Below are 27,976 nucleotides of genomic sequence, written 5' to 3' on the forward strand. Positions count from 1 at the left end.
ATGTTTGTAGGAGAAGGGTTGAGTCCGTTTGCATGGGCGAGGGTGGTCGTTTTGGGAGGGGGTGTGGTGCAGCCAAAAGCAAGACTCAGTGGCATTGATCAGAACTTCATATCGTTTTGGACAAAGATGCAGCCCAACGTGCTGCCGGCGCTCTACCAGTAAGACTCAAATTAAACGGAGAAACCAGGACAGGGAGCGATCCACAGGTGTCTTCTGCGTCCGCCGCCATGCTGTTACCGTCCTGCACGCTACTTCTGCTGGCGGCTCTGCACTGTGCAGACCTGACTGCGGCTGAGGTAAGCCCACGGTGGGGCATCGACAGCTCCGTGCGGGGAATAATCACGCATGTGTGGAGAAAGTTATTGTGAGAAAAGTGCGCAGGTTTGCTGCCCGCGGAGCTGGACATGGCTTTAGATGTTGGGCAACCAGGGAGAAGTATGCACGCATGCAGCCCATAGTTCATAAAAGATGTTTCGTTTTGTATTTTTTCAAAAAAGCAATTAGGTTTTTCTTTATTGCATTTTCAGTGCTTGTGTGGTTTAAACTTACTTTCTGTTCAACACGCAGTTCTGTCCTTCAGAACTGGGTTCTGTTATGTTGCTCGTGTGTTTCTCAGGGTAGTGTTCGAGGTTGTTCTCCGGCAGAGACTTCTGGATACTTCGAACTGTCAGTCCAGCCTCCAGAACCGGGGAAGGGGGGGGAGGGATGGGGAGGGAGGGACACAATAGCTGAATAGGAATATGCTGAATGGTGTGAGAGGCAGAGCTTAAGAATCTTTTTGTGAAATATAATTTTTCCACTAAAACTCAGTTCTTTATGATAGTTTTTCAGATCCAGTTTCAACAGTTGATAAACTCATGAGTTTAATATGAATTCAGAAGGTGAAAACGGCAGCTTGGTGTCTCCCCTGAGACACAGAGATAAATCTTAAATGCTTGTTTTTCTGTATGTGCCCATGTGTTACAATCTCCTCTCCTTGCTATAATATAATAATTACAGCGCTCACATTCGGCTGGGAAATCTGCCAGATGTGGCGGCCACTCGAGGTGCAGGTGAGGTTTGCCAGGAGGCCAGGAGGAGGAACCTGTGAAGTTTCTGGCTCAAAATGTAGCCTGATGCTATCGTGAGATGCCCGTACTGTGTATTTTGATACTGAACACAGGGCTTTTATGATATACAGACCAGAAAAGAATTTAAGCATGGAAACATTTTGTGAAACAAATTCAAGTTTGACACACAGGAAGCGATTCAAGGGTGGTGATTTTAAGGATCAGGTTAAATCCTGCATGTAAACAAGAATCCACAGCTCTTCTGGGGGAAAGCCTTAGTTATTTCTGAACATATAATCAGCATGGCAACAAAGGAGCTCATCAAGGTGTTGCTTCTGTGGAGGTCGTGGCCTCATCTCTCAGTCCCCGTAGGGTCAAGAGTCAAGCAAAGCTCAACAGTAAAACGCTTCACCAAACCCAGCTCATGTTTGTTGACTTTGCTAAAGCAAAGCACTCACTATATTGAGTTTCAGCCATTTTGGCCTGTAAAATTATAGCACCATTGGACCTTTAACAGTTTGATCTTTGGTTGTATTTCTCGCTGAAGGAATCCCACAACAGAGACTCCTGCAAGTGTAACAACCCTGCCTGCATCAGCGTTTACACGAGCATCGATGCCGCAGACTGTTGAATGCCACTGGCATTTAGTGACATCAGTGGCATTTAGAATGTGCTGAAATTTGCTGCATTTTTCTGCCACTGCATCATGTGAGCCAAACTGAAATCGTTCTGTGAAGAAGAAACGAAACAGGGTAGATTTAGACTCCCTTGGCGATCTTTAACCTGCTCAGAATGAGTCACTAGCCGGGGGAGGAGGAGGAGGACTAGGAGGAAGAGCAGATTAGCAGATTCCTGGAGTAAATTGTGTGGGGGAACACGCAGGACAAGGAACCAGTGGGAAAGATGAGCTTTTTTCCTGTTCTTGGTTCCTGGACGGGGTCTTCCCCATGGGATGAGGTGCTTGTTCATCCCAGCGCAGCCTGACGAATCCACCAGAAGTTGATCTTCTGCTCACGCCGGCCAAAGTGTCGACAAACCTCCACCCCCGGAGGAGGCGACAGCTGACCCAGCTTTTGCGACTGGCCACCAACAAAGCGTGGCGGCCTGAGAAGGCACAGGCTCTCTGACCCCCCGATGCACCAGTTCTGCAGCTCCCAGAGCTGTAAAAATGCCTACATTTGGAAGAGTTGTGGTTGTGTTAGTGTCGCCGTTTTGACAGGCATCCCCGAGCGACAGAAATAAATCTCCTCTGACCTTGATAGCCAAGAAGTGTGGCAGGTACAGCCCACTTTCCTGTGTGTGTTCCTCTGTATGTGTGTTCTGTGCCAAATGAGGAGAGGATTAACCAGTGGTTTTCCCCAGTAAAACCCCCTTTTCAATTCCCTGTGGATGACTTTTTTTCACAGCTGTGGTTTGCTTTCTTCATGCAGCCCCTTTCTTTTGTCCCAAACTAACCCTTCTGCACAGGAATCACCTGAAGCTGTTGGTCCTTGCACACTCTAGATCACATCCTGGTCTGCTTTTGCTTTATAAAAGTGCCAATTTTGAATGGGTACATTAGTCTGATATGGGGGGGAACATGATGTAGAAGATGGTGAGAAGGTTTCGAGCCTCAGAAGTGGGATGTGGATACAATATGTCACCCTTTTGGATTTACACCCTCTAGTGGCAATGTCTCCAGATGGACAGTGAAGATGGAACCAGTAGGTTGTGCTTGTTTTCTGCTGTTCTGTAAAGTTCTGATACTCTTTTGCTTTAATATGATGGGTGACTCCTGGTTAACTATGGAATTCTAAACATTTAAGTCATCCTAATTGACAGAGTTCTCCGAGGTGTGTTTTTGTGACCTGGGCAGTTGTTGATCTGTAAAGGATTTATGTATTAGTCAGGTTTCATTATGTGAGCTGCAGCATTTAGCATTAAGTATCAACTCCATCACATGCCTGGGAGGCCTTGTGCTGTATATGTTCTAGAGCTTAATTCACTAAGGTTTGGCAGAGAAAATCCCCACCAGACCTTGATTAGACTAAGTGGCTCCAGCTACTCATTGGTGCCTGCTTTCTCTTTGTGGATGTGAACGCCCCCACGATCCCATTTTGCAACAATCCCTCAGAAAGAGCGCACCTCTTAGTTCCTTCTACCCCATGGGGAGGAAAAACACTCGGTCAAACACAACAGAAGAGGAAAGAGTGTGAAAGGTGGAAACAGTCCTGGAGGAAGCAGGAGGACAATTGAGAGATCATCTGACAGGGAAAATCCACACGCTGTCTCTTTATTACTCACACACCCTTTTCCCCTACAAAGCTGAATTACAGTAAAAACACAAGTGTGTTTTACTGTTTTGCAACTCATGACTAAGTTGCATGACTGATGCAGGTTGAGAACTTTGAACCAGGAGGAAACACAAAATGACGATTAATAATTGTCTCAGTTTTTCCTTTTAAATTGCTGAATTTAAGAAGGAATTCATAAGCATTTTAAATTGAACATACAGTTTCTACTTAGTATGTCAACTTAAGACAAATTCTAATCGAAAACATGTAATATCAACTAAAGACACAGCAGGTCTAAAACAACCGTTTGCCAATCCAAAATTTGCCACATTTTTGCAGATATTGGTTTGACCTGGGCACTAAAGCAGAAAACTAAGAAGTTTTACTTTATCTCTGTTCCTTAAACAACTCACCAGTGTGCGTCTACTCTCTTCCACACATTGATTGACCGAGAAGACCGCAAACCTGAGTTAAATACTAATCAGTGACATGGACGCGTCCGCTAGAGCGCCCCCACGTGGCTGACCCACGTGGTCTAACATAAAAATAATGATTTAAGGAAAAAGAGAGTGAGAGGTCCCGGTGACAAGCCAAACTAACATTTGACACAACATTGACCGTCATAATTCTCCATCACATGCATCCCTGAGCTGGAAGGGATGAGTCGACCTGTCGGAGTAACACCCTGATGGCGTCGGAACCAGAATGAAACCCAGTCTTTCTAAATACAGCAGCATTAGGCAGCAGGTATTGGTAACACAGATGTTTCAGGGGTTTGGATCCCTCCAAGCACCTGTCAAGTGCAAATGTGGAAAGTAATACATTTAAATGCAAGTATGAGCTGGTTTTCATAACTGTCAGCTCTTTTTTGCGAGTACTTTCATTTCTGTTGACTTCTTTTTGGCATATTTTAAATTATAAAGGATTTCACGTAACTCAGTCTGACACACTGGCACCCACTCAACACATATACCAGTTCTGCTCTTTCATAGGAGATCAGGTTACTAAAACACACACTGAGTTTTAATTTTTTTCCTGCCAGGCTGAAGGTTTCTACAACCAGCAGGAGTCACAGTTAAATCTGGGATGATTGGAAATCAGTGTAAAATCAGATCTTTTGGCATCTTTACATCCACGCCTCCGATCACACACCGTCATTTCCACCTCTTCTTCATCACCCTGTCTCATGTTTACCGGTTCTCCCTCTGACTCTGCTTCCTCCTCTTCCCTGTAGACCCCCCCTCCCCCCACTTGAGCAGTAACCCTCCTGCTTTTGTTACATGTGGGCTGCATATTATTGAACCCACGCATGTTGAATGTGGTGGGTTCAGCCTTCACCAGTTTTGGAAGTGATTTGGATCCCAGTGTGTCCACCATCTTTATGAGTGTGTTCACAGCTTTATCTTTCATCTGGTCCAGGTCTCCTCTTCCATTCTAGTCATGAAACCCATTTTACTCTGAGCTTCTTCTGGTGTAAATCCTCTTCCGCACATGTGCACTGAGCCACGTTGCCTTTCACCTTCATCTCCACTGTGTTTGGAGCTATCGTGGTTGGAAGTTGGGGTTGAGTTACCCAATTTATTCCATTTCCGCCTGTATCTGGGCTCTTCATCTAGCATTGTGTAATCTGGTTTTGTCATTATTTTATGTGCCTTTAATGTCACTCTGCCCACTCTGAGCTTGAGTTACTGTGGTTTTGCCAGACGTGCTCTCTGTGGACTGTCACCTTTCCAGAATAATACTGACAGAAATAGCAGATCCTGCATCAGTGTAATCTAGAGAACCTGAGACTGGATGCGTGTCCATACCTGCAAAATCCGTAGCTCTGTCTTGGAAAAACAAATGTCTGCACCAACAGCGACCACTTCTTAGCTGCACAGAAGCTCAAATATGCTAATCTTTTAATGCATGGTCGAGTCTAGTGGCAGATTAAGATGTTTTCAAGTCAAGAGACAACAGCCCATGTGTTGCCTGGGGGCTCCTCATCTCTTCTTGTGGGGCAGATATTTCCAAATGCCAGTGACCTGATGATGTAGCAGATAAGCTCCGAGTAGAACAATACGAAGCCGCCCACAGTGATCCTCTGATAATGATAATGGGCTTAAAGAGCTCCATTATTGCTGCCTTCTTGGCTGGACAATACAGGAATGAAGGCTGTCTTTCTTGAGTGTTCTGGACTTTCCTAGCAGCTGCAAAGAAGACCAAAATTCTCTTTCCAGTACAAGCCGATCTCAACTCTTCTCCTGGATTACAAAGAGAAACACATTCTATGTTTACCAAAAACTGTCTTTGTCATTGAAAAAGGAACCCCCCCCCCTCCACTTCCTAACATAACTGGGGTCAGCTGCTCTTGGGTGGAGCGCTGGGTCCTGTGTTTGTGCAGAGACACGTATGAAGTCCCCTCAAAGACTAGAAGATTAAGGGGAGTCTTCCTTAACTTGTTAAAGAGGAAACCTTTCGTTCACGTGCATGTCCTTAAACATGCACATGTGCTCAGAGACACTGATCGAGAGCTGAGTTTAAATCTGCTCTAATGGCTTGTTCAGAGTCTCAGGGTCATGTGACTGGTCAAGAGGGGACTCAGATAGACTAATTATTGGAGGTGAGGCGTCTGAAATCTAATAATGGAATGTTAAATTTCACTTTCTTTTCTGTGGACTTTGCAGACGGTAATTTGTATAAAAGGTGCATGTGCAAGGTTGATAGGTTGCACTTAATCAGTAGGGCGATCAATTTTTCACGTTACTCTGCTCCTTCGAGAGGCCTGAGAGTTTCTCCAAAGCAGTTTTCCCATTTGCTGGCTTTATTTTGCACATGTGGAGCGCTGCTGACAGGCTTGATGCTGTCCTGCTGCCGACCACCTCAGCGCTCTTAGTTTTCTGTCTCCGCCGACGTGCTCAGTGATGTCTGCAGCCCCAACGGACAGACTTTGTTTGCATTTCTCTCTGCATTTCTTTCAAATACTGCAAATACTGTCCTCCTTGAAAATGTATATAATGTTTTCATAGGAAATGTTTTTGAAAGAGAGATATGAAGCGTCCTCTTAATTCAAATCTGACTTTAACCAGTTGGATAAATTAGAAGCTAGAGGAAATGTTTTTTCTTTATTAAGAAAGCTGTCTCCAAACATATTCTGAGCTTTATATAGCACGGGTTGACAGGCAATATTAACTAGTCATGCATGAGCAAACAGCCACTAAGTGGTCTATTTATCAACCCTTTCACTGAAGCATGTGGAAGAGAGGGAGGGAGAGAGTTCATGTTCCTTCTCATGCTTTTTTGCAGAGATGATTTTGACTGTTTGTGTGAGAGAATAACTGATCTTTGTTCAGTTACAGAAGCCTGGAATTCTTTTGGCTGTGCAGATGAAAGGCTGCTGTTTGCAGCCAGAACAGGACATTTGCATCCAGCTGCTCTCAGCAGATGCCGTCTGCCCCGCAGGACACAAACCCTCTCAAACAATTAAATATTCACTAAATAAATGTGGGTGTGACGTGGAATCACTGTAGTCTGTCATGGTAAAATAATGAACCGTCCCAAGTCACTCCTAACACTAACCCAAACCCAAGATCAACCTTAAAACCACCACAGCTCAACCCTCAAACAGTCCTTTGACATTGGGATGACATCATAAAATGTCCTCACTTTGCTAGTAGAATGAGGATTTTGGCACTTAGTACGTAGCAAGTACAAGAACACGAACACACACACACACACACACGGATTTGCACCAGAAGCTGTATCTTCCAAGTATGGCAGAAAACTCCTCTCTCCCACTCCTTCTCAGTACCAGAGAAGGTCAGGAATGTCAGATCAGTACAGTTTAACCCAGCCAAAGCTTAAAAAAATAAAAACTCCCTCTCCTGCTCCAGCGTGCGCAGACTGCACGTGGGCATAGCTGTGGTTAGATTTACCTGTGATCTGTGACCACGATGAAAATCACAAATAAACACTCCACACCACAGAGCAGCTGATGTCCTCATCTGGTTGACATCAGCATCAATAAGGCGCTAGTGTAGGTCTGTCTCGACTTACTCAGGCTCCTGCACGTGTGTATGTTGTTGCTGAATGTATCACATGACACCCTCCATATGAAGTGATATGTCAGCATGCTAAACCTCTGGCCTTGTCCAGTTGCCAGTTTAGTCTTATAAATGATAGTTGACACGGCTGCTCCTCTCTCTGTAGAGAAGAGCTACGTGGGAATCACTAGTAAACAATATTGACAGTAATGAAAATAACATGTTTTCTCTAAACTTCCTAGTCTCTTAGCTTTTGGGCCTCCAGTTGCAACTTAATATTTGTCTTTAAAAAAACAAGGCTTGAAAATAACTCTACACATGTAGACACACATGTTGAAATAAAACTCTCATACTGATCTGCACCCCTAGAATTCTCCTGGGGTTTGTGGATTGCTTCAACAGAGGGGGAGTGGGAGGATGCAGTGGGAATGTGATGTCTTTTTGGTGTCTGTAAATGACGTCGGCCAGACGTTTGTGGGAGCCTCATTTTCCTGTAACATGACGGGAAAGATGCTGACGTTCTTGTGCGCCCAACACTGTGCAGTCAGACGACGGAGAGGCCGCCCCCGTGTGGTTATAGGCAGTATTGCTCTGATGTGAATACAGAAGCGATTCTTCAGGGTGGGATGACGAGACCTTAGAGGTGAAGCCGCATCTGCTGTGAGTTTGTTATTCATTCGAGCTAAAGTTCCAATCAGGAGCTCTTCTGGAGGTTTTCCTCATCTCCTCAGCTGATTGAGCCAAGTCTTTTCCCCTCGGTTTATTTACATGTTAAATACACTGAAAGGCAGTAGGCTTAACTTTCAAGTTTATAATAGCACAAATTATCCTCCCCTGTTCTTAAGCTTCAGCTGTGCATCAGCTCTGCAGGCTCACCATTGGCTAACATCAACAGTGTTTATGTTCCTGCTGGGATTGGCCCCTTGCTGAGGCCTAATCACCAGAGTAAACATTACTCATCACTTCCTGTCTCCTGTGCTCATCTCCACACTGCGGCAAATGATGTCACACATATCAGGTGGTGCTGGTGATACATGTCAGGCCCTCAGGCCAGAGCCTTAAAGGGATGTGACCTCTGACTCCAAACACTCTGCAGGCCTGTGAACATCACTCGCTGCACTCCATCCTCCTCCTGGGTTACCTGTTTATACTGGGCGTCTCAAAGCAAACTTTAAATACTTTCCTGCTGGCTGAACCTCGGTAAACAATCCCAAACGGTCGGTCGGTCGGTCGGTCTGTCTGTCTGGCTGTCTGTCTGTCACACACGCACACACGAATTCTGATAAGGTACTGTTTTGCACAGTACTCATGCACGTCAACACGCTGTCAGCATATTGGATTTTCACAGGTTGGCGAGATCCAGACATGCCAGCCAGGCTACAAACACCTGTCCACACACGTGAGCCCGGCTGCTGCCAGGCCTTCTCCAGACCTCACTGACTCACCAGCATTTGTATATTTACAGTGGAGGTTAACACTCATCATCTGTTTGCTCTGTGGAACGTTGTGCTGGGCAGAGAAAGAGTAGGATCTTTAGAGAAAGTAAAATATTTCTTATTAAGATTTATTATTTAAAATAAACATTTAGAATAGAGTAGTTGATCAGTTCACGTGTTCATGTCAGTGAAATATCACTGGAATCATTTGAAAATATTGACATAATTCTTGATAAAGGCAGGTTTTGGTTTCTAAAACCATCTACTGCCCCCTAGAGGATCAAACTGTGTACAAAGAGGTTTGGTGTTCTCCAAGTTGTTGTTGATTTCTTAAGTTATTTGGGATGCACACCATTAAAGTCATTCATCTGATATCATCCATTAAATTCATTTTTTTGATACACCAACATTGCAGTAACTGTCTTTGCTTTATTTGAAGCAGGCCAGTCAAGACTCCTCAGTTTCTGATTTATTTAGGTAAACACATCTCTCTGTGGGCTCTTTCACTCTTCAGAAAGGGCCTTCATCCACGCTATATTGCTGGCTAATAGATGCTGTATGCTAACCCCCCATTAACATCCCGGGGACCCTGCATCTGCGTGATAAAATCCTCTTCAGATCTCTTCCCTGTGATGCCTGAATTCCGCTCTATAGCTGCAGGACTCAGGTTTTGTGTGGATGACAGACAAGTCTTTGTGTGGCTTCTCTCCCATCTGGTGTTTGGGTTTATGATGATGTGTGACGGATGTAAAAAGGACAACAAAGAGCGGGAATCAGCGCCTACTTTGATCTGGCTGCAGATTACTGCGGAGTGTTTGGAGATCCAGCAGAACACATCCGAGGGTGGTGGTCTTTGCTGTCATGCGTGTCAGTTTGAGACTGCCCCGGTCATGCCATCCAACACACAGGAATGCTGCACGGCCTCGTGGCACTTTGGTGCAGGTGACAGAAAATGTGAGCCAGAGAGCGGCGGGCAATGAGGGAACGCTTTCACAGCCTCTGACTGGTGTCGACATGATGCACACATGTTCTGTTATTAGTGACCCCAACTGAAGTCAAAAGAGAAACAATAATTCTGCACTAGAAGCTGCTGTTATTGCAGCAAGGCAACAGGGATTCCATAATAAAACACACATGCTGGTCTTCTGAGAGTCACTATTCCTTATGTTCTAACACTAATTTGATGTAAAGCAGGTGGTGTGGAGGTTTTCACAGGGCAGGGGAGTGGGGGTGGGGGGTGACACTTAAAAAACTGAAGCGGAGAGGTGAGGGGTTTCAAATGGAATGAGTTATATGTGTCTGAGAGAGCAGGAATGGGAAATGAAGTATTATATTTGACCACACACATGTTATTTACTGCAAATATAGGAGAAAAAGAATGCACTTAAACAGGGTGAGGTCAACAGAGCTGGCAGGCCTGAGAGAAAAGTCTGTTTCCCATGGTTTCCCATGCTAACCCTCACGTTGCTTCACTTATCAGCTATAGGTTTGCCTGTCAGTCTTAAGATGTGCTTCACCTTGGTCGGGATGTTAAATGACAGAGGATACAGATTTAAACAAGCAGGTCTTGTTGGGTTTAGACTGGTGGGAACTGTCCGAGAAAGTATTTGTTTGTTGTGTGTGAGAACAAGAAGGAGCTGTGGATCGTGGAGCTGTTCTCTCTGCAGCCTGCAGAGACCGTCCAAACCCCCGACAGGCTTTTGGCTGCGCATGATGCACGTGAGTGGAGCAACAGCTGGATCATGGAGGGGAGAGGGAAGAGTCAGACCTTAGAGCCAATGCAGGCCAGTTCCGGAGCAGGAGAGGGGGTGGAAGGACAGAAAACAGCTGCCTCCATGTCTTTCTTTCCATTGCAGCGTTCCTCTCACTCTGCTTTTGTCACAGTTAACTAAACTACTGTAATTGTGTGGTCAATTTTTGTGGCGCAGGTTCCTCAGTCGCTACACGGCTCTTGTATCCACATCAGCAGAAAACTTTAGATGTTGGGTCTGAAACAGACATGGAGGATAATGTTGGCACATTTCTCTGAAGAGACTTTGTCCACTCAAAATTTAAAGACCTGTAATTACATCTGAATGCTTGTTCATATCTGGCATACATAACTTTGTGTATGAAAGCAACTTCCCTATTTAATGAGGAGGAAAGTAAAGTAAGATCAAAATAGGTACAAGTACGGTACTTGGACTTGAGTAAATATATTTGGTTCCATCCTACAATAAAGCACTGGATTGTCAACATGTAAACAACTTGTTTACTTTGACCTGCAGGCTTCATGCAGAGAATTGGTGGATTTTAAATTGATCTGTGGAAACTGTACAGAGTTGAGCTGTTGGTGCCAGAGGAGTGTCCAGTTGCACTCTCCCACGCTGTGAAGCAGATTTTCTACTTTTGATGGTTGACATTGTGTGACCTTGTGCAGGTGGCTGTTAGATGGCAAACGTGATATCTTTTTGCTTCTTCTAAAATGTATGTATTTGTATTTTTAGGGTTGTGGGGCAGCATGTGGAAAATGTGACTGCAGTGGCGTGAAAGGAGCAAAGGTGAGATTCATCACTGTTTTTTAATCCCAACAATTGAGGCATCTGTCTAATATAGAACATATGTTCTGTGAACATGTTTCAATGCAAACGTAGATAAATGTGACCATACGCATTGTGAACACGTGCCCCAAATTGTTCGCCACTCCGTAAGTGAACGATTACCATTAAATTCTGTTAAAAACAATGAAAAAGGTGTCCTGGGTGTATTCTGCAGGCAACAGAAACAAACAGATTTTGCATGGTGAGTTCTGCTGTTTGGATCAGTGATGTGAGATGACTACGGAGTGTTCTCGTCCTGTCAGAGTCAACGCTTTTGTGGCCCCTTTTCACGGCAACAGTAGCCAAACATTTGACAACAGATGTGTTGACTGCAGCCCGTTCAGTCGACCAAGAACTCAAAACACAGAAGTGTTTTGAAAGGCTACAAGCAGCCATTCTTAAATCTCCTCTGAGCTTTGGTCAGATATCACTTACTGACATTGCCATGGTAACCTACGATGGTTCCCATCGTTCACAACTGACCGATGGGAGTCAGGCCTGTTCTAGAAATCGTGCTGCCAACTCTCAATATGAAACAGACGCGGTTGTTGACTGTTCAGGCTCTTCATTTGAAATACAATTCAGCCATCTAGTGGTAGATACTGGTATCACATAAGTTGCTTTTTAAAAGCCAATGTGATTTGTAAGGAAATTTTTATTTTAAACTTGATTTTTAATAAACTTTTAAAAAGGAACACTATACATAAAACCAAAAATATATATAAAACAATTACAGGAACATTGGGAAGCTTGTCTTTTTTTGAAGGGGCAACATTTTAATTTTTCTACATGAATCTGCCACTCTGTATTTCACAGGGTGAACGTGGATATCCAGGACTTCAAGGTAATATGGGATTCCCAGGGATGCAGGGGCCGGAAGGTCCTCCAGGACCAATGGGCACAAAGGTCAGTGTGAACACTAATCATGGACTCAGTAATAACCTCAAGTAGTGTTGTCTCATGAAGTCATTCCTGTATTTCTGCTAGGGGGATTTGGGTGATCCTGGAGCTCCTGGACAGAAAGGAGTTAGGGTTAGTAGCCGTCCATCATCATCGTCATGATGCACACGTTGTACATGATCTTATTGTGGCACATTGATGCTGAGCTGGTTGTGATCTTGCAGGGTCCTCCAGGCCAAGCAGGTTTTCCAGGAAATCCAGGACTACCAGTAGGTTCTTGGTTTTTAATCCATGTTATTTCCACTTAATATCTGGCTACAGTCCAGGTACCTTACATCACCACAATAGAACCATGTTTTTAATTTATTTTCATTTTTTAGAGAGTTTAGTGGGTAAATAATGCTGAGGATAGTAACTCTAATTGCCTTATTCACCTGTCAGGGTATCAACGGAAACGACGGCCCAGCAGGTCCGCCAGGAATCCCAGGATGCAACGGGACTAAAGTAATCCTTTTCTTCTCAAATTCTTCTGAATTTCAGGGTAGATTCATTGGAGCATATTATTGTGAGGATCTGAGCATGTGCATGTGTGTTTGTCTTTCAGGGAGCACAAGGAATCAGCGGCGCTCCTGGTTTTCCTGGTCTTCAAGGACCTCCTGTAAGCAAACAAACAATGTGAATCAGCCCACTGGTGCTGCAGTGAGATTAACTGCTGGAAAGTTTGGCTGAACATCTGTTTATTGTAATCTGCTTTCTTCAGGGCATCCCAGGAATTCCTGGAATAAAGGTCAGCTGATTTTTCCATGAACATCTGAGTTCAAACAGTACAGATAAACCAAAGCTTCTATTGGGATTGACACACACCTGCAGCCATAATATTTACCTATTTTTCTTTTCCCGACAGGGTGACGCCGGTGGTTTGATTGGAATTATCCCCCTGAAAGGAGACAGAGGGTTCCCTGGAGTGCCTGGATTATCTGTACGTTGTGGATAGATTGTTTAAGAACATTTGTGAGACTTTAACTGGGTCAAAACAACAACAACCAAACAGTTTTACTGGAATTCTCATATTAAATCCACATTTGCCCTCACACACGTTTGTCTTTAAGGGAGCAAGTGGACCTTCAGGACCTATAGGGCCACCTGGACCTCGTGGCTATCAAGGACCTAAAGTGAGTTAGGAATTAGGTCAAAGTCAAACGTTACCAGAGGCAGGATAATGTAGTAGCGTAGATCGATACTTATATCAATTTGAAAATTACTTATTGTTCATGTTTATGAGAAAGTGTCATAACTGCGTAACTCTTTTTCAGGGAGACCCTGGACCCCCCGGGCCTCCAGGAGAGAAGGTTAACCTTGCTCATACATTTTTACATTTGAGCTACGAGCCTCTATCATGGGTGAAATGTTACTGAGCTTTTGTTTGTGACCTGCTGCAGGCTGAGAAACTGAGCTTTGTGGGAGAGAAGGGCGAAAAGGTGAGATGGCTTCCTGTTTATATATTGGACATTTGTATTGAGTTGCTGAGTTCAGGCAACACTTGTGAAGTTCCAGGAGTTAGAAGCATTAAGGTGCTCTCCCCCTGCAGGGTGACCAAGGCTTCCGTGGCCCACCTGGTCCTCCTGGACCTCCAGCTCAGGGAGTGGAAGGACAGATAACAGTGCATATTCCAGGACCTCCGGTAAACTCCAAATAGCCCCACTGCCAACCTATACACCCTCACAGGTCACCAAAGTGGTAACTACATTTCTGACCCCATTTGTGTATTTTCTACCAAAGGGTGAGAGAGGATTCCAGGGTGACAAAGGAGACAAAGTAAGAGTCTTGGGTTGGAATCCTGCCTGCCGTTAAATTGACCGAACAAACACTTTCTTTGAACTGAAAACTGTAATTTGCTTGCAGGGTTTCTGCATTCCACATGAATTTGGTGTTAAAGGTGAACCGGGACCACCTGGCCCAAGAGTAAGTGACAAAATTCCAAGATGCAAAGATAAACAACAGCTCTCAACTGATTTCTCCAATTTTAGGGTAAACCTGGCAAAGATGGAGATGTTGGGTCAAAGGTAAAATGATGCTGCAACTAACAACACATAACTATTAATTAGTTAATTTCATCCTTCATTTGTTAAAGTAAACACATGGTTTCTTACAGGGAGAGAAGGGATTCCAAGGAGCTCCTGGATATTCTGGTTCCCAGGTAGCTACCCTCATACGATTTGTGCAGGATTGAAAACTTTTGTTTGTGGAGTTGAGTTCAGTAAACATCTGTTTTGCTTCAGGGAGAGAAGGGAGACCGAGGACCACCAGGTTTCGTAAGTAACCTCCGTTTGTCATCGACTAGCACATCCACTACATCTATTAGGAACAAATACTGTATAATGACCTGAGTTTTGTCCAAATCAAGGTTTAAGTTCCACTGTAGGTGAATCTGAGTGCTGAGATCTCTGGACTGCATCAGATGACTGTCTGCCACTGTTGGGGCGGCCTTGCTGTTATCATTTTATTAGTGTAGAAGAGAAAGACATCTTCAAACCTGTAGATATGTAGCTGCAGGGCACCAGGACTCTTGTTCAGGCTGTCTGTTGAAAAGGTTGCTTTTGGGTTCTTCCCAAAACTTTTCCCAGCCGTGGTGCCTCCTGCTAGAGGGCCCTGATCTTACACCAATGAGTGAACGTCCTCAGATTCGTGGAGCCCAGTGAGACTGCTGCACCTTTAACTACCTCAGCTGGACCAAATAGCAGAGTTTCCTCCTGAGGTGGATTTATGAACAACAAGAAAACACACTTGTGCACAATTGTGCTAGCAAAGTTTAGCTTATGTTTGTCCTGAAAATGAGGCTGGCAGGCCGATGAGACAAGGCTGCAAGGAGGGTGGCAGGTGGGGCTGGTGGCAAAAACCAGAAGGCTGTTAAAGAAACAGAAATCCAAAAACCACGAGCAAAGTCTTTTGAATGTCCTCTCATCATCCCTGACCTTTATGTACAGATCTATACGATACACAAATCATATCAAGGAATCATGCCTAAACAAGGTGGCCTGTAAAAGGCCCAGGTGATCCAGGAGTAAGGCTTTCGATGCAGTGATGATGGGAAGAGTTGAATAATCTGGATGCAGGTAGATCGGCGCAGCCACGTCGGCCATGTTTTCACACTCATCTGGTCATTTCAGGGAAGTGGAGCCCCGGGTCCTGCAGGTCCGCGAGGTCTCCCGGGATTACAAGGAGAAAAAGGTACCTCAGGAGACTTAAGCCACCCAATGACCACCTGCAAGAATGCAAAGACCATATTTGTCTTTTTAATGTTGAATTTGTCTTCATCCACAGGCTTTCCTGGACCACAGGGAGAGGCAGGTCCACCAGGTAAAATCAGACATTCCAGAGCCGTCGGCATCAATCCGGCTGAACCATGACTCGACCCAACGCCCTTTCTTGTGTCATGTCAGGTCGACATTTAGAAGGGGCACGGGGAGAGAGAGGCCTGAAGGGGGACCAAGGTGAGAAAGGAGACATGGGTATAGAAGGAGAGTCTCTGTTTGGACCACCTGGACAACCTGGAATCCCTGGCCTCCCTGGACCCCCGGGAGAACCGAGTATGCCTTATTTTTTTAAAGTTTTTATAGGACAACACATATTTTTCCTGCATTTTTCTTCGTGTGTAGTTTAATAGTCACACATGTTATGACATCACAGTTGACCCTAATGAGTGTGACGTTGGCACTGGAGCCCCGGGCCCACCTGGACCTCCTGGACTACAAGGAGAATTGGGACAGAAAGGTAACATTGGCGAATGATAAATTTGTGTGACGTGTGGTTTATGGTTGATATGGTTTATTGGTCACATTCTAAAATCGGGCTGGATTTCAGGTGACAAAGGAGACACCTGTTTTCAGTGTGAAAGTTCTGGTCTACCTGGCTTACCTGGCCCCCAGGGTCCTAAAGGAGATCATGGTGAGTTCTTTCCTGTATTTTTTTGAGTGAATTGTTTGGATGAGCATGTATAATTATACCTTTACGTACCTGCAGGACCCCCTGGATCAGTAGGCAGTAAGGGAGATAAAGGTGAACCTGGTGCTGCTGGACAACCAGGAAGACCTGTGAGTGGATAAATATCTTAGGCTTTATAATAGAAATATTTCACCCCGATTAACTTAAGTGATTGTTTTAATGTTTGTGTCAGGAACATTTTCCTTTTTTACACATATACAGGGTTTTCCAGGTAGTCCAGGGTTATTGGGAGCCCCAGGTCCAGTTGGAGAGCCTGGAGACATTTTTGTAGCCCCTGGTCTAAAAGGGGACAAAGGTCTAACTGGTGTGCCTGGATCACCAGGAATGCCAGGAATAAAGGGAGAGCCAGGAAGAACTGGAATTCCAGGGATACCTGGCCTCAAAGGAGAATCTGTAAGTGTGTGTGTGTGTGTGAGAGAGAGAGAGAAGGTACAGTGTGTGTGTTATAATAAGAGTGCTTGTGTCTTCAGATATTCTTGCCACATGATTCCTGAGACACTGTATGAATTGTATTTGCTGTAACTTGTGCCGTCATCTCCACCCTTGCTCTTAATCTAATACAACGCCAGAGGAGTTCAATGAGGTCCAAATCAGAAACGGTTACAGCTAAATGATTATGCACTAAACAACACACAACAACACAACACAACAACAACACGCTAATGGGATGCTAAATAATTGGAAGCTTTCTTTTAAAATCATGTAGCTTCCATTTGATTGGTCTTGTTCTTAGGCCAAAGAAGGTATCAAGGGTGAGCGTGGGCCTAGTGGGGATCCTGGCACTATTGGCCCTCCAGGAGAGCGAGGCCCACCTGGTCTGCCAGGATTTGGTCGCCCTGGCGAGCATGGAGACAAGGGAAGCCAGGGAAGGTCAGGTAGTCCTGGAATCCCTGGACCACCTGGTAGGCAATGCTCAGTCATTAGACTGTGTGCACACTTAAACACTCCCTGTGCATTCGTTCAATGCTAACTCATAACCTGCTTCCAAAAGGTGCTAAAGGAGAGCCAGGTCAAGGTGTGGGCTCCCCTGGACCTCAAGGAGTACCTGGACCACAAGGAGAACCAGGCAGACCTGGTGTTCAAGGTGAGCAACACTAAATGTATAATAATAATTTTTGAACATAGCAGAACTGACAGACAAAAGAAATCAAAACATGATAAGCTGACCTGTTGATAAGTTCTCCTCACATTGCCATGGCTACAGGTGAGAGGGGTCTGCCAGGAGATGCAGGAATCCCAGGTTTTCCTGGACAAAAAGGTGAAATTGGACCCTCAGGAATTGGACTTCCAGGCTTAACTGGCCCTAAAGGTAAATTACTTCATTTTGACTTGATCAAATCTTTACTTTTTAGTAATAAAATGGAATGAAATGGAATTCATCAAAATTAAAATGAAACAACTTTTCCTATTTATGCAGGAATCAGTGGAATTCCAGGAGATGCAGGATTACCAGGACTACCAGGAAAGCAAGGAATAGATGGATTACCAGGAGCACCTGGTCCATATGGACAAAAAGTGTGTCTTTCCTTTATATAGTTCAATAAAGTATTGAAAGCGAAGGTTATTTGTGATGCACCTTTATTGTTTTTCCCTGTTTTTTTCCCTGCTAAGAAATAAAACTTTGGAAGACATTACTGGACATATACTCTCCTTAACAGGGTGAACCAGGACAGGGTCTGCCTGGCCCAAAAGGTTCTCAGGGCATCCCAGGACTTACTGGGTTCCCAGGAGAGAAGGGTAGCATTGGATTACCTGGCATTCCTGGACAAGATGGTCATGCAGGACCACCAGGACCTCAGGGGGTGAAAGGTACAGCATATATTTGGTGAACCTGTCTGAGGTAATTATGCCCATTTCCTGAACATGTAAAACATGTTTTGATCATTACATTAGGTGAGGTGGGACCACCAGGACCTCCTGGTTTGAACGGTTTACAAGGTCCTCCAGGAAAAGGCACACCGGGACTTCCTGGACCACAAGGTCCACCTGGAGAGCCAGGACCATTTGGTGAGAATACATTTTTCCTACAAATTTATAGGGAAATCGTTTTGACCATATAACTGATAATGGTACTATGATTTACCTGAGTGCATAAATAAAATTCTTTACAAATACGTGTATATATCCTTAAAAAAAGGTAGGGAAGGTGTGAAGGGAGAAAGGGGCTACCAAGGTCCTCCTGGCCTGGACATACCAGGGCCTAAGGGTGACAAAGGAGCACCAGGCTTTCCAGGAGTTTCAGGGACAAAAGGACTGCCAGGGGTAGAGGGATTACAAGGCAGAGATGGCCTGATCGGAACCCAAGGTGAGTCTGAAAGAACTAAAGAAAACTTGTGATGTTGTGTTCTTAAATAGAGTTCCTTTTACATTTTTAATGCTTGTTTATGTTCAACAATGTGTCATTAAAATGCATCATGTGGCAGGAGAAATGACCAATTTGTTCAGATATTGCTGAACATATCAAGTGAATACTAGTGAATCTAAGAGCTGAAAATCCAACCAGCTGGAGAAAATTGGGGGTCCTTGCTGCGTTATGTGCTGCTGAACGTCCAATTTTCCGTTATGCATATTCTTGTTGTGTGTGTTGAGTAAATTGTCTCTAATTCCTTGAGCCGCGCTGTTTTCTAGGTCCAAAAGGTGAGATGGGAGTAATTGGAACACCAGGAGTACCAGGCTTTCCTGGATTACCCGGACAACCAGGATCGCCTGGTTGGAGAGGTAAAGGAGTGCAGGGTTACTTCTGGATTTCATTGTGTGCTGTTATGTGCCGCTCATTATCTTATTTTGGGTACAAGACTCACGTTGTTTTTTTGCTATATCAGTTTCTCCTATTTTCCATCTCCTTCAGGTGATCCTGGTGTTACTGGTCCAAGAGGTGCTATTGGAGAGTCTGGAATTAAAGGAGAAAGGGGTGATCCAGGTCTTCAGGGCCCTGCTGGAAACATGAGTGATGTTGACATGGAGCATATGAAAGGAGAGAAAGGAGATATTGGTGTTTTAGGTATAAAACATCGTGCTGGCATCAGTCCCATGGGGCTTTATTTAGAAGTACATACAGCATTAACGTTCTATATTTATTAAGCTCCAATATTATTTCAGGTGAGCCTGGATTCACTGGACAGAAGGGCACTCGTGGAATGCCTGGAGACCCTGGACAGCGAGGCACAGATGGAGAACCTGGTCTACCAGGACAACCAGGTTGAATGAGCAACATTCTACAATGTGAAATGGAATTGCTGTGATTGACCAAAAGTCTTGTTGGAAGAAAACCAGCCATGTTTTAGAATCTTCCACTCAAAAAGTGTCTTGACGCCCACAGGTGAGAAAGGAGACTCTGGTTTTCCTGGAGAGCCTGGCAGCATGGGACCACCTGGACAGAAAGGCGGTCTTGGAGAGATGGGATTACCAGGTCTGATCACACAACTAGCAAAACATTACATGTTGGAAAAAGCTCTGTTAAACTACTGGTATTGGTCTCCCTTTGTACAGGCACAATGGGTCCAAAGGGCACTAAAGGCAACTTTGGCACACCAGGCCATCCTGGATTTAGAGGTACAGATGGCGAAAAAGGAGAAAAGGGACTAGCTGGTGAGCCAGGTATTGGGATTCCAGGACCTCCAGGACAAAGGGTAACCATCTAACTCAGATGCCTCTTCAACAGTAGTTCCTCTATGGAATGGTAAACAGGTTACCGATGTAATCTCTAACTCAACTGGTCTCCTCAAAGTGGATGTATTTGGAAAAGAAACCTGTTCTGTCTGAGTGGAAACAAAACATTTTAAAATCTCATTATGCATATTTATTAATTATGGTTTTAAGAACTAAGAATTTATGCACTCATCTCTGTATTACCCCACTTTGGTAGGGTGATAAAGGTCAGCCAGGTTTCCCAGGATTGCCTGGAGAAAAGGGTGTGAGGGGCTTTGAGGGCATGCCTGGCAAACCAGGACTAGAAGGAATAAAGGGAGACAAAGGAAGCATCGGATATACAGGTCAGAACTCTGCCTCTCTCTCTTTTATCCTACTTTTGTACCTGAGCGTGCTTGTTTTACATGTACATTCTTATTTTGGTGTTGGTTGCAGGTCAGCCAGGCAGACCGGGGGAAAAAGGAGTACCTGGGCTCCCGGGACCTGCAGGAGAGCGTGGTGTTGATGGTCAGCCTGGTAAGTGTAGTCAGGAGAACTGTGTAAATGTCCCTTACTGTGTTGATCCTCCACTGTAGATAAAAGGTTTCCTTCTGCGTGCACATGGGTTCAGATGAAGTTGATACATACTTGTCTTTCAGGTGAAGCGGGCTTGCAGGGACCTCCTGGTTCTCCTGGACAGAAGGGAGAGGCTGGAGTTGATGGCATCCCAGGATCCTCAGGAGAGAGGGGAGATCCAGGTTTGGATATTGTTTCATCTTAACCTGCATACACTCATCACTCAGACTTACGCCGGGTTCACACTGGACGCCGGAGCGCCGCGAAGCGCCACACAACGAAATTCACACGTGACCTGGAGCCCTCTCGATCAAGCCAGACCCTTATTTCTCCGTGCAGGTCAACAAGTGATCCGCTCCTCTGTTGTTTAGTCATTTCAGGACTGTGTAGTTGTAGCTGTGGTCTGTAGAAACACAGGTGAAATACTAAAATCTTAACTAAATATTTATCAGGTCTTTATTTTTATTGAATCAAATTGATTTCTCTTCCTGTTCGCCAGTGCAGATTGTTGTGCCTTTATGTGTGTGTGTGTGTGTGTGTGTGTGTGTGTGTGTGTGTGTGTGTGTGTGTGTGTGTGTGAATGTGTGTGTGTTGCTCTCTCTTTAGATACTGACAAATATAAAAGCACACACAAACACGAAATCGTATTTGTTGATTGTGGTGTTTTATTTTGAAAATTCTTTTATTGTGAAAACTTGCCTGGGTTGCTCGGTTTTTTCGTTGATTTCCTGCTGGTTGGACCAGAGGCTGAAACGATCGCTGCACGACATCACGTACAACAAAATCTGAGACCTCCTTCTAATGTCTGCAGGTGTACCTGGTCGAGGTTTCCCTGGGCAACCAGGCGTGGATGGCACCAAAGGTTAGCGTCCATTCGTCACAAACTGGGTATCTAACGTCCAAGAATCACATCATCTATTAGAGTTTGTAAAATCTTTTCATCTTAGGTGAAAAGGGTAGTCCAGGTCTTCATGGTACCCCAGGCCATCCTGGTGTACCTGGTACTAAAGGTGACAAAGGACTTCCAGGTACACCAGGTCCCCGGGGAGATTTAGGAGAAAGGGGACTCCCTGGCGTCTCTTTAGAAGGCCCAAAGGGAGATAGGGGAGAAACGGGACAACCAGGAGAAATAGGTACGCTCAGTTCCTGTTGTCAACCTGCTGTGAAGTTCAAGCACCTTTCATCAATACATCACTATGTGTGTTTACCACAAACAGGCTCCCAAGGATTACCAGGACCCCCTGGTTTGCAAGGCAGGGATGGCCTCAAAGGAGATAAAGGAGAGCAGGGTAACCCGGGTTTCCAGGGAGAGTTAGGGCAAAAGGGTGAAACTGGAGGTCCTGGATTTCCTGTAAGTGATGAAGTTGTTTCCTGTGTCCAAATTTCCATCACTGTTCTGAGCAAGTGAATTTAATAAATGTCAATACAATTTCAATACTACAGCAAAACGCTCAGAAATTTAGGTTTATCAAACATTTATACGCTTCCAGCTCCACATCACCATATGTGTGTTTGTGTGTTCCAGGGACCATCTGGTCTCCCGGGTATTGATGGACAGAAGGGAGAACAGGGACAACAGGGTGTCCCTGGTTTCCCAGGTGAGCTTATGGAGTGTAGAAAAGCTGGGCTGTGTTATAGTTCATGTGTGAGGTTCATCTAATCATTTATTTTTACACACAAATTACAAGGTACCAAGGGTATTGCTGGAAACTCCGGATTCAAAGGAGAAGATGGTGATAGAGGATTCCCTGGACAGAAGGGTGACGAGAGAGGGGCAACCCTCGCCATTTTTTAGAATCAGTTTCTGGTAAACCTGTAACACTTTACTAAAAATGACTCTCTTTCAGGCAATGATGGCCCCCCCGGCCCCCCCGGTCGGCATACCTTTATAAAAGGAGACATTGGGTTTCCTGGAGATCCAGGCTTACCTGGACCCCAGGGACCAGCTGGGTTTCCTGGACCAAAAGGACAGCAAGGTGACCTAATCGTTTTAAATTAACTGAGAAACACTCTTGCTATGACCCAGATTGCATCTGCACTGACATATTTGTTTTTTCAGGTGTGACGGGAATATCAGGGCCCAAAGGTGAAGAAGGGTTCCCTGGAATTCATGGTCAGCATGGAGCCAAAGGAGAGCCTGGCCTTCCTGGTCCACAGGGTCAGTGTGAGCGTCCCAGAGAGAAGGTGTGTGCAGTTCTGTTTCTGCTCTTATGACACGTTCTTTTTCTCATGTTCTGTCTTCAGGACCCAGAGGATATCCAGGTCCAACGGGACCTGATGGTGTTCCAGGTCAAGTGGGCCCACCTGGGCCCTCCTCAATGGATCATGGGTTCCTGGTGACCCGTCATAGTCAAACAGTGGACGTTCCCCAATGTCCCGAGGGAACCTCATTAATATTTGATGGCTACTCCTTGCTCTACGTGCAGGGGAATGAACGCTCTCATGGACAAGATTTAGGTGAGAAAACAAATAAGGTGAAATGAGAAGAAACTTAAAAAAAGACATTTACTTTCACCTGTGGTTCTATGTCCCTTCCATTTTCTTCTTTTTCTCTTTTCCTTTTACTCAACTTTGCTGATTTGATGGACTGTTTTCTTTTCACCTGATAAAGTAATAAAAGGCCTTTATAGGCCATAAAACCACTGTTATCAAACAATCCAAATGGGCTTAGGGCCACATGGGAAGTACACATTTGAATCATCAATTTTTACATTTGCTTAATTTCATTCGTTATCATTTTGGTTGTTTTCTTGTACAAAGGTGTTTACACGTGTTTGTGGTGGTTGCTTTAGGTACAGCAGGCAGTTGCCTGAGGAAGTTCAGCCCAATGCCCTTCCTCTTCTGCAATATCAACAACGTGTGCAACTTTGCTTCTCGTAATGACTACTCCTATTGGCTCACTTCCCCGGAGCCCATGCCCATGAGCATGGCACCTATCACTGGACATAGCATCAAGCCCTTCATCAGCAGGTGCCTGAACATTTCTGCTCATGTGTTTGATGGGAGGAAGTGCACAGATCTGGTCCCGTAAAGGGATTTGGAAAATCTAAGAGTCCGAGTACGATTGAGTGATTATATCCCTGTGTGTGTGTGTGTGTGTGTGTGTGTGTGTGTGCAGGTGTGCTGTGTGTGAAGCTCCAGCCATGGTGATAGCAGTTCACAGTCAGACCATCATGATCCCACCGTGCCCCTACGGCTGGGACTCTCTCTGGATTGGCTATTCCTTTGTGATGGTAAGGATTCATCTGTATGACAAACACACAACTCTGACTTTCTCACAACATTAGACAATGATTGTGGAGAACCACTGAGGATGTAGACCTTCTCTGTGGATGTGTTACATCCCAGTGGCATGTAAGTTAGATAGATTTGATTTATTTATCACCACCTCAGTTCTTGGCGTTAGCCACGTTCCTGACAGAGTTCCTGGGAAATCTGCAAACCTTTATTGCTGCAGCTTTATGAAAGAAATACCTGCTCTGGTTTTAATCCCTCCTGCAGTCTAAAAAAAACAGTAATGAAAGTCTTGTGATTCTGGTTAATTGAACCATTATTAACAGTTAACTGCTGCCTGATTGAAATCAGGAGCCATGAATCTGGATTAATTTTTAATCCCATTTCTCTTCAATGAGCTTTTGACAGTGGATAGTGGAGCATCTTCTCTGGTGACTACTGTCAACCCTCCAGTCTCCAAAACTGTCCCAAATGAAAGAACAGATAAAAATCAACACGATAAACACATGTTAATTTTCCCACCATCCATGAAAGCACCAAAACACTTTACTGTAGAACACTACACAAACATCCAATATGCAAAATTAGATGTTATATGTTGTACATATTAGATTTGTGGATGAAAATAAGCATTTCCTGAGCTGTTTCCTTTGCCTGTGTTTGTGCAGCACACTAGCGCTGGTGCCGAGGGCTCGGGACAGGCTCTGGCCTCCCCTGGTTCCTGCCTGGAGGAATTCCGCAGTGCTCCATTCATCGAGTGCCACGGCCGAGGAACCTGCAACTACTATGCCAACTCCTACAGCTTCTGGCTCGCTACCATCGAAGACAGCGACATGTTTACGTAAGCGAAACGTGACGTAGCTTGTTTTTGCAGCAGCTGCCAAGAGCATCATCATCATCTTTCCTCCATATTCTCATGTTGCATCCGCTGCTGAAGGTGCTTATCCGGAATCTCCTTATTTTTAGGAAACCTGTCCCAACAACGCTAAAGGCGGGAAACCTCCGAACCCACATAAGCCGCTGCCAGGTTTGCATGAAGAGGACATAAAGCCCGGCGTTCTCCGTCTTCAGCTATGCCCGGTCCCGCATGCGCTGCCATCGTCGACGTGCCTTTACTTCCTGTATCTAAAGGATGGTGCTATTTCCCTGCATGTGTGAGAGCAGACGAGCAGAGATGTGGTTGGGAGAAACAGCCAGACGTTGGACTTTACAAACACTTTACCAGAAACACAGAAGACCAAATGACCTTTTGCTCATTGCAGAACACTTAACCAACATGTTCACAGTGTATCTCTGAAGAATTGCACCCAGTTTACCGCTGCACTGAGTTCAAGGCCCCTAAACTGGTAAACTGGTGTACATTTTGAAAAGGTTGTGTGTGTAAGTCAGGTGCTATTCCTACCTATTTACCTATCTTTCCCTTCTATTAGCACCACAACATTCAAAGATATAGCCACATATACCCATAGATGTTCACACCTTTTATCTTGTATCAACATACTAATATAAATGATGGGACTTACCACTGGCTACATTTACTAAATCACCATGGCGTCATTGACGCAGATATGCATATAACATTCACTCTCTTGTAAATATAATGCATTCCTGTCTAACGCAGTTCAGCATACTCTCCTCAGGTTATTATTGAATTACTTTGTGTGTTATTCAGACCATTTTATTTATGAAACTTTTGAAAATATGTTGAACTTGAGTAGCGTATCGAGGATTCCCAAAACAGTGTTTGACCATCAGAGCATTATTAACAAGCAAATCCACATTGAAATAGTCCTTTCTAATATGTGTGTATGTGCCTGCCCATCGGTCTGTCTGTGTGTACATATGAACAAATACGATGTCTTTAAATATGTATCTCGTGTCAGTCTGAAGCTTGTTGCACATCTGCAAATAAAAGACAAAGCCCCACCCTCCCCACATTTGCACCGACCATGAAGAGCTGTGTCGAAGGACTCACGCGTGTCATGAACCAAATGCTTTATGATCGTCTCATCCAAAGAAATGCACGTGTATATATCTATATAAACCCTGTACTTGCTTTTGTGCTCATGAACTTTGACCACTACCAAAGCACTGTTATCATCCCTGTTCATTTACAACCACATTGCATTGTTATCCACCGACTGAGCTAAACGTGTGTATGGAAGATGGGACTTTTTGCTTATTCTTTAATATCCAGCATTTGGATAGAAATTCAGTCTAAATTGAGAGACCCTTTTTTCCAAAACCCCAGTTCATACGTGGCTTTCAGAGAAAATGCAAAGATCAAAGTACTGTTGAGGTAATAGCAGTTAATCAACGCTGACAGTAAACTCTTTCATGTCTGTGTTGTGATGAACTGCTCCAGGAGATGTGCATCAGCCTCATCAGCTATCATGAAATGGACCATTACAGTGGGATTATATCTTAACTAATTAACAAACAGAAAACTGACAGTTTGACATTTTACAGATCCCATGCTGTGTAATTCATGCAATAAAGAGGTTTGCAGAATAATAACCATTTTCATTTAATATGTGATTTTCCCCTGTACTCAAGCGTGTCCACAAGAGGGCAGCACCAGCACACTTGTACCTGACGTGATGCCCTTATACGAGACTCATAATCTGTTTTTTTGGGGGGGGGGTTTTCTTTTCTTTTCTTTTGCTTTTTAATCCTCTGTTGCTGCCAGTCACTCCAACAACGGTCTGTCAAAACTGACCTCAAATCTGTGTTGGACCCTGATAAGTGCACTCACTCTGCCAACACTTCCGCCGTGCCAGGCAGCCAATACCTCAGCACTTCTGGTGGGACAGTGGCCAGCAAACCCGTTCACCCTGTGAAAACACAGACAGATCAATAGGAGCAGCAGATAACCCCTCCTTTCATCTCCACTCTCATCTTTCATCCGTTACCGGAATCCTATCCCCTGTTTCCTCTCTTGTCGCCAGATGGACAAATAGCAGTCTTGACCCGCTTTTTCCAGCTATCTCAGAAACATACATCACATGGCCTTGACCTCTGACCTGCAAGTGTGAGGTCACGCAGGCTGCTATCGGGCCAGATGGCTGCAGCACACCCAAAGGCCAAACGGTTAAATAATAGGTCCAAATGAGAGATATGGTTAAAGAACAACCCAAATCAAATTAACTTGTGTTACATGTCCAGAGACAATTCATCCATTCATCCATCTTAGTTTAAAAGCTGTTTATTTCAAATCGGGTGCTTGCAGTGGTTTCAGGATCCCATCTAGTGGCGAGAGTCGGGACTGTATATTTTTATAATTCTTCCATAACTTTATGAGATAACCACATAAATAAAATATGAGAAAAACATCAATCGTGGGTATAAAAGCAGATTCAGGTTCAGTTATTAGAGTATTTTGGAGGCTTGGCCATGTGAGTCTGTGTATGTGGCACAGATTCAGTGTGGATCAACACACCTTTGCTCTGGATTTTAGGAGTTTACAGCTTTCCACATTCTAAAAAGCTTTAATCTATTGTTTTTTGCTAACACTGCTAAGCGGAGACTCAACTTATGATTAACAATCACATTATGCTGGCAAAAGCCAAACACAGTAAGACGTGAACAATGAAAGCAATTTTTTTCCCCTTGTTCCCGTGTTTGGTTTAAAAAAAAAAGAGAGAAATGAAAAAAGCATTTAAATTTGGACGTGATCTTGAACTTTGCTGCTCACTATGACAAAATAATATTGAGACTATGAATAACGTAATATACATGAAACGTCATGTTTTGCAGAGCGTGTTTCCTGCACAGCTCAGGAATGTGTCGCAGGGGTGGAATGACCCTGACTTTTCTCCTGAGTGGATAAAGCAAAAAGACCATAACCTCTGACCCAGGCCGTGCCACATGCAGATAAGCTTGTCACACGAGCGTGCACATGTTTACCTTTTTTACTGTATTTAACCCAGCTGCAATATAAAAATAGCCTCTGAGACAAAATGAATGAAAAGAGGGCCTGCTGACCTTCACACATGGGGCCATTTTTACAATGGGAATCATCTTTTAATTAAACTTCAAAGTGGAACACAGCAGATATCGGCGCTACAAAAGCAGTTCAGAATGGAACAGAACCGAAATTGTGGATGAACAGAAAGAAAAGTCTTAATTACTTTAGAGGGGAAAATGATTCAGGATGTAATTCAGAGTAAAGTAAAAAAAGATTCACGATAACATGACAGAGGTAAAAAAGTATACGACTCAAAGGTGGACGACCGAGTTGTTCAAGACTACAATGTTGAATTTTTCAGTTTCAGTTTG

General features: G+C 44.4%; 2 protein-coding genes across 3 annotated transcripts in view; one reads left to right on the forward strand and one right to left on the reverse strand.

Annotated features, from left to right (window-relative positions):
• col4a2 (collagen, type IV, alpha 2) overlaps positions 1-628 on the reverse strand; it is a 41,606-nt gene extending 40,978 nt beyond the window's left edge. Inside the window, exon 1 of one of the 2 annotated variants that reach the window (XM_011607892.2) lies at positions 550-628. The gene's annotated coding sequence lies outside the window, so the exon portion shown is untranslated. The remainder of the gene's footprint in view (positions 1-549) is intronic. The other variant, XM_011607885.2, reaches the window with a different exon arrangement.
• On the forward strand, positions 43-26,215 carry col4a1 (collagen, type IV, alpha 1). The gene is made up of 52 exons (XM_003961712.3): positions 43-296; positions 11,267-11,320; positions 12,176-12,265; positions 12,347-12,391; positions 12,484-12,528; positions 12,701-12,763; positions 12,864-12,917; positions 13,020-13,046; positions 13,164-13,238; positions 13,369-13,431; positions 13,573-13,608; positions 13,699-13,737; positions 13,848-13,940; positions 14,039-14,074; positions 14,162-14,221; positions 14,287-14,322; positions 14,412-14,456; positions 14,539-14,571; positions 15,427-15,487; positions 15,581-15,616; positions 15,700-15,846; positions 15,947-16,030; positions 16,121-16,204; positions 16,280-16,350; positions 16,463-16,654; positions 16,995-17,163; positions 17,253-17,345; positions 17,466-17,570; positions 17,679-17,776; positions 17,920-18,070; positions 18,155-18,268; positions 18,399-18,566; positions 18,890-18,979; positions 19,110-19,262; positions 19,361-19,459; positions 19,581-19,670; positions 19,751-19,890; positions 20,127-20,253; positions 20,345-20,425; positions 20,548-20,646; positions 21,276-21,326; positions 21,412-21,597; positions 21,682-21,815; positions 21,990-22,062; positions 22,153-22,224; positions 22,312-22,440; positions 22,524-22,622; positions 22,709-22,921; positions 23,257-23,434; positions 23,583-23,697; positions 24,367-24,539; positions 24,665-26,215. The coding sequence occupies exons 1-52, from the start codon at positions 228-230 to the stop codon at positions 24,744-24,746; spliced, it is 4,920 nt and encodes a 1,639-aa protein (XP_003961761.2). The 5' UTR covers positions 43-227; the 3' UTR covers positions 24,747-26,215.
• Positions 26,216-27,976: the final 1,761 nt, after the last annotated feature.

Source organism: Takifugu rubripes, chromosome 1 (assembly GCF_901000725.2).
Source record: "Takifugu rubripes chromosome 1, fTakRub1.2, whole genome shotgun sequence".
NCBI classification, from domain to species: Eukaryota; Metazoa; Chordata; class Actinopteri; order Tetraodontiformes; family Tetraodontidae; genus Takifugu; species Takifugu rubripes.

What these genes read in the sequence shown, in the direction of transcription:
- col4a1 (XM_003961712.3), top strand. Translation starts at nt 228, where the DNA reads ATGCTGTTACCGTCCTGCACGCTACTTCTGCTGGCGGCTCTGCACTGT. An exon ending in TGGAATCCCTGGACCACCTG is followed by an intron (nt 17,164 to 17,252) that starts GTAGGCAATGCT and finishes TGCTTCCAAAAG; the next exon opens with GTGCTAAAGGAGAGCCAGGT. An exon ending in AGGCGTGGATGGCACCAAAG is followed by an intron (nt 21,327 to 21,411) that starts GTTAGCGTCCAT and finishes TTTTCATCTTAG; the next exon opens with GTGAAAAGGGTAGTCCAGGT.